The 11,126-nt window shown below is 40.7% G+C and overlaps 1 protein-coding gene across 1 annotated transcript; it reads right to left on the bottom strand.

Annotated features, from left to right (window-relative positions):
• Window positions 1-246: 246 nt before the first annotated feature.
• Window positions 247-2,107, bottom strand: LOC311101600 (somatostatin-1A). Its single transcript, XM_084142729.1, has 2 exons — window positions 1,893-2,107; window positions 247-461 (listed from the first exon to the last, which is right to left on the bottom strand). The coding sequence occupies exons 1-2, from the start codon at window positions 2,028-2,030 to the stop codon at window positions 255-257; spliced, it is 345 nt and encodes a 114-aa protein (XP_083998855.1). The 5' UTR covers window positions 2,031-2,107; the 3' UTR covers window positions 247-254.
• Between the last annotated feature and the right edge of the window lie 9,019 nt (window positions 2,108-11,126).

The following is an 11,126-nucleotide window of genomic DNA, read 5'->3' as shown; positions in this document are numbered from 1 at the left end:
GCCAGAATACAGAAACCACAGTCAAAAGCAGAATTGCATACATTCTGTAGGACATTCTTTCATGTGTTTTTTCGGAAGAAATCCAAATGATCGATAAAGACATCAGAATGATTGCTGTTAAAGTTATAACAATGTTTATTTACATTTTTTTGGAGAGGCGGGTTAGACCATGGTGCATTGGTTTCAGCAGTGAATGATTGAAACAAAAGAGATGAGATGTAGTATACGCAGTAAAGGGCCCGGGTGTATATGAATTAACATGATGTAAAGGTTTTCCAGAAGAAGTTCTTGCATCCAGCCTTGCGTTCACGCGGCGCCAGTACTGGGCCGGCTGCACGCTCCAGCTCGAGACGCACATCCTCCTGCTCCATGCCACGAGACATGTCATCTGACTCAATCGCCTCGTTCTCTGCTTGTGCGAGCTCTGAGAGCAGCTCTGCGAGTGTATACCTAGCAAGCGCCTGAAAATAGATAAATAAGATTACATTGTTATTTCTTCTGTTTTGTGGAGACAGAAAATTGCACATTTTAGCAACAAGATCCACTGAAATAGAAACAAATCAACATGCCTTAATAAAATGTAGCCTACACATTTAGGAAGGAAATCAGTGTTTGAATGTTGTTTTCTCTTCCTTCACATTGCTAAAATAGATGAAGGCTATTAGATCTGCATTATTTCTAGTGATTTAAGATGGCTGCAAATCTATTTAAATGACCTTTCCAATGCTGTTACGCATGAACCGATCACATAAAATGAGATGTAAAACATTTTTTTTCAACATGTTTTTTTTGGGGGGAAGAACACGTTTTATTAATAAACATTAGTTCCGTTTATACCCATTCTACTGTATGTTTTGACTATTCTCGTCAAGTTTTGCTTGTGCGTAATTGACAACTAACTACAGCAGACCGCAAATTCCAGAGACCTCTTTCGTTTTTATTTTACACATTTTCATTTTAAAGGTTGATTTAAAATATATAACAATTCACATTTACATTTCCTTAGTTGCTCTGATATCGGTATTTCCACATTCCTCCGCACTTAATAATATGCATGTCAATCTCTCCTGGCTCAATGTAGAGGAGAGATTGAATTCATCACTACTTGTATTTGTGAGAAGTATTGACATGTTGAATGCGCCGAGCTGTCTGTTTTAAACTACTAGCACACAGCTCAGACATCCATGCATACCTCACAAGACATGCCCCCAGAGGTCTCTTCACAGTCCCCAAGTCCAGAACAGACTATTGGAGGCACACAGTTCTACTTAGAGCCATGACTACATGGAACTATTTCACATCAAGTAACTCATGCAAGCAGTACAATCGGATAAAAAAAACGGATAAAAATACACCTTCTGGAACAGTGGGGACTGTGAAGAGACACACAGGCACAGGCACAGGCACAGACACACGCATACACACACACACATGGATTTTGTATTGTAGATATGTGGTAGTACAGTTGTGGCCTGAGGGCACACACTTAATCTGTTGTGAAATGTAATGTAATACTTTTTTAATTGTATATAACTGGCTTAATTTTTGCTGGACCCCAAATATTTTTACAAATACAAATACTTCATTTTGTGGTCGCTTCGGCACCCTGAAAATGTGCACCATGCTGTTCCCTGCATTGTGCTAATTTGATCGATACATTTCCCCTGCGCCTGCCAGTAAAACCGCAGAGGTAAATGTATGGCAACACAATATTTAACCTTAAATCTGTAGAAGGTATAGTCTCTATACTCTAGAGGTAAATATACTTAAAATTAAGTTGGCAGCTGTACCACCAAACTCAGGAAAAATCGTATTATATTGCCACAGCAGCTGGAGATATGCATTGTTTAAGAACGAAGACTTATAATGAAAGTCTGATTGAAGGTATTTACCTGTTTGCCTGCAGGTGCCATGAGTGACCGTTGAAGCAGCTGGCGGAGTTTGGCGTCGGACGGAGCCGCAGAGACGCTGCTGATGGCCAGGGCTAGGGAAAGCAGCGCTAGTGCGCACTGGACACGCGTCGAGAGCATCTTCTTCTGGATCTCGGGGGAGGCAGAGGATGGATGAAGGCGGTTCAATTGGGCAGAAAATCGTCGAGATGTGCTTCTCTTCTGGTTCTGCTGCTCCTTCTGTTGTTCTAGTCCCCCCTCCGAACCAGTCTTTTAAACGGTTCGTCTGGCATCAGGTGGTAAGGGGGGTTTCCTTCTGGCGCGTAACGTTTGGGTATGAGTGATGATTCCAAGTGACAAAGGTTCCACCGATTAGAGAGTCGTGCGCATCCTTCGAGAAAAGGGAATTCATGATCCTTTCATATGTTGAATATCGTCCGATTAGTGAAATATGGTTTCATTTGTAGAGAATATCGCTCCGTGTGGATCTTATTGAATTTCAACAAGTTCGTTTTGGGGTGTTTTCGCCCATTGAAATGAACTCAAGGCTCTGTAATGGAAAATCAACAACACATAAATCATGAATAGGCTACAATGTGTCAAACTTGGCCTCCACTTTAATGACTATATGACAACATGATGAGTCTGAACGTCACTTATGCCTGAACTGTTTTTGTTCTTCATAAATACAGCTGTTGTTGGAAATATCCACAATATTGTTTCTACATATAGGACATACAGTATATGTTTCCGATTTAGAGGACACTTAAACGCATTCAAAGCACTTCTCATATAGGTATTTTCACTCGCTAATTTACGTCATTACGCATGCCTGCAATGGTCGTGATGATCCTTTTGCATTTACAACAATTGAATTATTATCGAACAAAATACCAGTATGAATATCTCCAAATGAGACAAATATGCCTACATTTGAATAAAACTAGTGAATAAGCAAATGGATTTAATTTAGGCCTGCAGTTTTTTTGTATTATATAAAAGGGACACTTTTATTTGAAATATGGATTTAATTCTTATTCATTTAATTTATTTATCGGCACACACCTACAAGAAAAGACTCATGTTGACCTGCAATGGATGTGGAGTGCGTTTCGTGGACGAGTTCTTCTGAAGCCCGGTGGAATCCTCAGAATATATACTATCCCATTTACTTACTGCAATTAATACTGTAGCACACATTCTTTCCAACGTAATATCCCTTTTGATAGTCACATACTGTCACCACTGTTTGACATTTCGTGGCCTATATATGCAGAGACTTAATTAGACCAAATACTGGTGTTATATTTGCTTGCCAAACTTATGAGCTTCCAGATGTCTTGCCTGCATGTGTAAAGAGTCGTAGGTGCGCAATAGGCTCTATTTCTAGCGTTGACCTTCTAAGCCATTCTAATAAGACTTCGAAAGAAGACTGCTAAGTAGCTAATCAAATGGCTACCAAGACTACCCGCATTTACCCTTTTTGCACTAACTCTCTTGCACTGACTCTATGCACACACGCTGTATTCTACCAACACACTCACACATACACTGATACCCAAACACACATACAGCTCTGGAAAAAATTAAGAGAAGACATGTATGACAGCCATTCCATTCCAGTGTCTGTTGAATTCCAACACAGGCACACCTCATTCTACTGAATTAGGTACTGATTAGGTGATCACCTGAACCAAATCTTATTTAACGGGGAAAAGTATAAAAATCACTGCTGTGGTCATCACTATCCTCTTGCATTAGGACCACCTGGATGGCAAAAACAGTGCTAATAGTACCTCAAAAGTAATATTAATCAAAAAATAACTATTGACCATGCCAAAAGAGTTGAAAAGGAAAGTTTTGAGTGAGGAAAGAAAGGTTCAATTCTGGCTTTACTGGCAGAGGGATACAGTGAGCGTCAGGTTGCTTCCATCTTTAACATTTAAAAGACGGCGGTTCATAAGAACAAGGTCAAGCAGCAGACATTGGGGACAACAAAGCTACAGACCGGCAGAGGGCGAAAACGACTCTCTACTGACCGGGATGACCGCCAACTCATTCGAATGTCACTCAACAACGGTAGGATGACATAGAGTGACCTACAAAAAGAATGGCAAACGGCAGCTGGGATGAAGTGCACGGCGAGGACGGTTCGAAACAGGCTCCTAGGGGCAGGGCTGAAGTCGTGAAAGCTAGAAAAAAGCCCTTCATCAATGAGAAGCAAAGAAGAGCCAGGCTGAGGTTTGCAAAAGACCATAAGGATTGGACCATAGAGGACTGGAGTAAGGTCATCTTCTCTGATGAGTCCAATTTTCAGCTTTGCCCAACACCTGGTCGTCTAATGGTTAGACGGAGACCTGGAGAGGCCTACAAGCCACAGTGTCTCGCACCCACTGTGAAATTTGGTGGAGGATCGGTGATGATCTGGGGGTGCTTCAGCAAGGCTGGAATCGGGCAGATTTGTCTTTGTGAAGGACGCATGAATCAAGCCACATACAAGGTTGTCCTGGAAGAAAACTTGCTTCCTTTTGCTCTGACATTGTTCCCCAACTCTGAGGATTGGTTTTTCCAGCAGGACAATGTGCCATGCCACACAGCCAGGTCAATCAAGGTGTGGATGGAGGACCACCAGATCAAGACCCTGTCATGGCCAGCCCAATCTCCAGACCTGAACCCCATTGAAAACCTCTGGAATGTGATGAAGAGGAAGATGGATGGTCACAAGCCATCAAAAAAAGCCGAGCTGCTTGAATTTTTGCGCCAGGAGTGGCATAAAGTCACCCAAAATCAATGTGAAAGACTGGTGGAGAGCATGCCAAAACGCATGAAAGCTGTGATTGAAAATCTGGGTTATTCCACCAAATATTGATTTCTGAACTCTTCCTAAGTTAAAACATTACTATTGTGTTGTTTAAAAATGAACTTATTGTCTTTGCATTATTCGAGGTCTGACAACACTGCATATTTTTTGTTATTTTGACCAGTTGTGATTTTCTGCAAATAAATGCTCTAAATGACAATATTTTTATTTGGAATTTGGGAGAAATGTTGTCAGTAGTTTATAGGATAAAACAAAATTGTTATTTTTACCCAAAAACATACAGTGAGGGAAAAAAGTAGTTGATCCCCTGCTGATTTTGTACGTTTGCCCACTGACAAAGACATGATCAGTCTATAATTTTAATGGTAGGTTTATTTGAACAGTGAGAGACAGAATAACAACAACAAAAAATCCAGAAAAACGCATGTCAAAAATGTTATCAATTGATTTGCATTTTAATGAGGGAAATAAGTATTTGACCCCTCTGCAAAACATTACTTAGTACTTGGTGGCAAAACCCTTGTTGGCAATCACAGAGGTCAGACGTTTCTTGTAGTTGGCCACCAGGTTTGCACACATCTCAGGAGGGATTTTGCTCCACTCCTCTTTGCAGATCTTCTCCAAGTCATTAAGGTTTCGAGGCTGACGTTTGGCAACTCGAACCTTCAGCTCCCTCCACAGATTTTCTATGGGATTAAGGTCTGGAGACTGGCTAGGCCACTCCAGGACCTTAATGTGCTTCTTCTTGAGCCACTCCTTTGTTGCCTTGGCCGTGTATTTTGGGTCATTGTCATGCTGGAATACCCATCCACGACCCATTTTCAATGCCCTGGCTGAGTGAAGGAGGTTCTCACCCAAGATTGGACGGTACATGGCCCGTCCATTGTCCCTTTGATGCGGTGAAGTTGTCCTGTCCCCTTAGCAGAAAAACACCCCCAAAGCATAATGTTTCCACCTCTATGTTTGACAGTGGGGATGGTGTTCTTTGGGTCATAGGCAGCATTCCTCCTCCTCCGAACACGGCGAGTTGAGTTGATGGCAAAGAGCTCGATTTTGTTCTCATCTGACCACCCAGTTCTCCTCTGAATCATTCAGATTTTCATTGGCAAACTTCAGACGTCCCTATATATGTGCTTTCTTGAGCAGGGGGATCTTGCGGGAGCTGCAGGATTTCAGTCCTTCACCGCGTAGTGTGTTACCAATTGTTTTCTTGGTGACTATGGTCCCAGCTGCCTTGAGATCATTGACAAGATCCTCCCGTGTAGTTCTGGGCTGATTCCTCACCGTTCTCATGATCATTGCAACTCCACGAGGTGAGATCTTGCATGGAGCCCCAGGCCGAGGGAGATTGACAGTCTTTTGTGTTTCTTCCATTTGCGAATAATCGCACCAACTGTTGTCACCTTCTCACCAAGCTGCTTGGCGATGGTCTTGTAGCCCATTCCAGCCGTAGGTCTACAATCTTGTCCCTGACATCCTTGGAGAGCTCTTTGGTCTTGGCCATGGTGGAGAGTTTGGAATCTGATTGATTGATTGCTTCTGTGGACAGGTGTCTTTTATACAGGTAACAAACTGAGATTAGGAGCACTCCCTTTAAGAGTGTGCTCCTAATCTCAGCTCGTTACCTGTATAAAAGACACCTGGGAGCCAGAAATCTTTCTGATTGAGAGGGGGTCAAATACTTATTTCCCTCATTAAAATGCAAATCAATTTATAACATTTTTGACATGCATTTTTCTGGATATTTTTGTTGTTATTCTGTCTCTCACTGTTCAAATAAACCTACCATTAAAATTATAGACTGATCATTTCTTTGTCAGTGGGCAAACGTTCAAAATCAGCAGGGGATCAAATACTTTTTTCCTCACTGTACCTATAAATAGTAAAACCAGAAAAACTGATACATTTGCAGTGGTCTCTTAATTTTTTCCGCAGCTGTATATACAGTTGAAGTCGAAAGTTTACATACACTGAGGTTGGAGATATTAAAACTTGTTTTTCAACCACTCCACACATTTCTTGTTAACAAACTATCGTTTTGGCAAGTCGGTTAGGACATCTACTTTGTGCATGACACAAGTCATTTTTCCAACAATTGTTTACAGACAGATTATTTAACTTATCATTCACTGTATCACAATTCCAGTGGGTCAGAAGTTTACATACACTAAGTTGACTGTGCCTTTAAACAGCTTGAAAATTCCAGAAAATGATGTCATGGCATTACAAGCTTCTGATAGGCTAATTGACATAATTTGAGTCAATTGGAGGTGTATCTGTGGATGTATTTCAAGGCCTACCTTCAAACTCAGTGCCTCTTTGCTTGACATCATGGGAAAATCAAAAGAAATCAGCCAAGACTTCAGAAAAAAATGGTAGACCTCCACAAATCTGGTTCATCCTTGGGAGCAATTTCCAAACGCCTGAAGGTACAACGTTCATCTGTACAAACAATAGTGCACAAGTATAAACACCATGGGACCACATAGCCATCATACCGCTCAGGAAGGAGAGGCATTCTGTCTCCTGGAGATGAACGTACTTTGGTGCGAAAAGTGCAAATAAATCCCAGAAAACTAGTCCTATATCGACATTACCTGAAAGGCCACTCAGCAAGGAAGAAGCCACTGCTCCAAAACCGCCATAAAAAAGCCAGACTACGATTTGCAACTGGACATGGGGACAAAGATCGTACTTTTTGGAGAAATGTCCTCTGGTCTAATGAAACCAAAATATAACGGTTTGGCCACAATGAGCATCGTTATGTTTGGAGGAAAAAGGGGAAGGCTTGCAAGCCGAAGAACACCATCCCAACCGTGAAGCACGGGGGTGGCAGCATCATGCTGTGGGGGTGCTTTGCTGCAGGAGGGACTGGTGCACTTCACAAAATAGATGGCGTCATGAGGAAGGAAAATTATGTGGATATATTGAAGCAACATCTCAAGACATCAGTCAGGAAGTTAAAGCTTGGTCGCAAATGGGTCTTCCAAATTGACAATGACCCCAAGCATACTTCCAAAGTTGTGGCAAAATGGCTTAAGGACAACAAAGTCAAAGTATTGGAGTGGCCATCGCAAAGCCATGACCTCAATCCTATAGAACATTTGTGGGCAGAACTGAAAAAGCATGTGTGTGCAAGGAGGCCTACAAACCTGACTCAATTACACCAGCTCTGTCAGGAGGAATGGGACAAAATTCACCCAACTTATTGTGGGAAGCTTGTGGAAGGCTACCCAAAACGTTGGACCCAAATTAAACAATTTAAAGGCAATGCTACCAAATACTAATTGAGTGTATGTATACCTCTGACCCACTGGGAATGTGATGAAACTGAAATAAATCATTCTCTCTACTATTATTCTGACATTTCACATTCTTAAAATAAAGTGGTGATCTTAACTGACCTAAGACGGGGAATTTCTTACTAGGATTAAATGTCAGGAATTGTGAAAAACTGAGTTTAAATGTATTTGGCTAAGGTGTATGTAAACTTCAGACTTCAACTGTTTTATGCACACACACACACAAACACACACACACTTTCACACTCACCACATACGCTGCTACTAGTCATTTTACCCATACTTATGTGAACAGTACATAGCTACCTCAATTACCTCGTACCCCTGCAGAACTATACTATGAAACAAAGAGAAATGATATAAAGAATGATAGTAAAAAAGCTTTGGAGCACCTTCAATGAAATATTGGGCAAAAAGGCAAACTCTGCTCCATCATTCATTGAATCAGATGGCTCATTCATCACAACACTGATATTGCCAACCACTTTAATCATTTTTTATGACTTGCCAGCAACAAACGCTCACACTACACATCCAAATATAACTGACCAAATTATGAAAGACAAGCGTTGTAATTTTGAATTAGGTAAAGTGAGTGTGGAAGAGGTGAAATAAATATTGTTGTCTATCAACAATGACAAGCCACCTGGGTCTGACAACGTGGATGGAAAATTACTGAGGATAAAAGCGGACGATGTTGCCACTCCTATTTGCCATATCTTCAATCTAAGCCTACAAGAAAGTGTGTGCCCTCAGGCCTGGAGTGAAGCAAAAGTCTTTCTGCTACCCAAAAATAGTAAAGCCCCCTTTACTGGCTCAAATAGCCGACCAATCAGCCTGTTACCAACCCTTAGTAAACTTTGGGAAAAAATAGTTTTTGACCAGATACAATGCTATGTTACAGTAAACAAATAGACAAAAGACTTTCAGCATGCTAATAGGGAAGGACATTTTTTCCATGCATGGCACTTACACAAATGACTGATGATTGGCTGAGAGAAATTGATGATAGCATTGTTTTTGGGACAAATTATTCACTAAACCCTAAACCTTAACTAAATCTTGTAATGAATAATATGGAAACTGAGCAAGTTGAGGTGACTAAACTGCTTGGAGTAACCCTGGATTGTATACTGTCATGGTCAAAACATGTTGATGTAAAAATAGCTAAGATGGGATGAAGTCTGTCCATAATAAAGCGCTACTCTGCCTTCTTAACAGCACTATCAACAAGGCAGGTCCTACAGACCCTAGTTTTGTCACACCTGGACTACTGTTCAGTCGTGTGGTCAGGTGCCACAAAGAGGGCTTTAGGAAAATTACAATTGGCTCAGAACAGGGCAGCACGACTGGCCCTTAAATGTACATGGAGAGATAACCTTAATAATATGCATGTCAATATCTCATGGCTCAAAATAGAGGAGAGATTGACTTCATCACAACTTGTATTGACATGTTGAATGCACCGAGCTGTCTGTTTAAACTACTAGCACACTGCTCGGACACCCATACATACTCCACAAGACATGCAACCAGAGGTCTCTTCATAATCCCCAAGTCTAGAACAAACTATGGGAGGCGCACAGGTAACTGATGCAGGCAGTAGAATCAGATAAAAAAACAGATAGAAATACACCTTATGGAACAGCGGGGACTGTGAAGAGACACACACACAGGCACAGACACATGCATACACATACACATGCTAACACAGGCACTCTACACACACGTACACATGGATTTTGTATTGTAGATATGTGGTAGTAGAGTAGTGTCCTGAGGGCACACACTTAATGTGTTGTGAAAAGTGCTATGAAATGGAATGTCATGTAATATTTTTAATTGTATATAACTGCCTTAATGTTGCTGCTATTTTTATTCGTTATTCACTGTGTTCACTGTGTTATTATTTCTATTTTATTTGTAAAAAATGATCTTATCTTTAACTCTGCATTGTTGGAAAAGGACCCGTAAGTAAGCATTTCACAGCCTACACCTGTTGTCTACGAAGCATGTGACAAATAACATCTGATTTGATTTAATATTAATTCAAATCAGCACACCACTGGTTGCACAGTAGGCTACTGCGCTTCCATCATTATTTTATACACAAAGAAGACAGTGACTTGCAGATGTACAGTAGGTTAGTCCATTCTAAAGGATTGGCTTGCCACAGATGGAAAGTGACAGATGATTACTATAACCACCATTGGTTTTGGCAAGAGGCTGTTTGAATAGATGACTGATTACTTCACACACACACACACACACACACACACACACACACACACACACACACACACACACACACACACACACACACACACACACACACACACACACACACACACACACACACACACACACACACACACACACACACACACAACCAATATGATAACATACACAGATGCATTAGCACTTATTCACACACCACATATCAGTTATGCAATGTCCCTTCACAGAGTCTAATGCCACAGTCATATAAAAAATCGATTTTGCATTTATGAATCTGTACATGTGTGACAAAAAGGGGAATTAGAGAGCTACAGAGATGTGATGGATGGATGGATAGATAGATGGAAGTATACGTACAGTGGGATCCGGAATTATTGGATCCTTTCATAAAGATGAGCAAAAAAGACTGTATAAAATAAATAACACAAATACTGAGCTATATTGTATGCAGAAAAAAATACAAATACACTACCAGTCAAAAGTTTGGACACACCTACTCATTCAAGGGTTTTTCTTTATTTTTACTATTTTTTACAATGTAGAATAATAGCGAAGACATCAAAACTATGAAATAACACATATGGAATCATGTAGTATCCAAAAAACTGTTAAACAAATCAAAATATATTTTAGATTTGAGATTCTTCAAATAGCCACCCATTGCCTTGATGACAGCTTTGCACACTCCTGGCATTCTCTCAACCAGCTTCATGAAGTAGTCACCTGGAATGCATTTCAATTAACAGGTGTGTATTATTAAAAGTTAATTTGTGGAATTTGAGCCAATCAGTTGTGTTGTGACAAGGTAAAGGGAGTATACAGAAGATTGCCCTATTTGGTAAAAGACCAAGAGAAACGACAGTCCATCATTACTTT

This window comes from Coregonus lavaretus, assembly GCF_964263955.1.
Source record: "Coregonus lavaretus genome assembly, chromosome: 26".
NCBI lineage: Eukaryota > Metazoa > Chordata > Actinopteri > Salmoniformes > Salmonidae > Coregonus > Coregonus lavaretus.
This window is presented reverse-complemented; position numbering and strand designations above follow the sequence as displayed.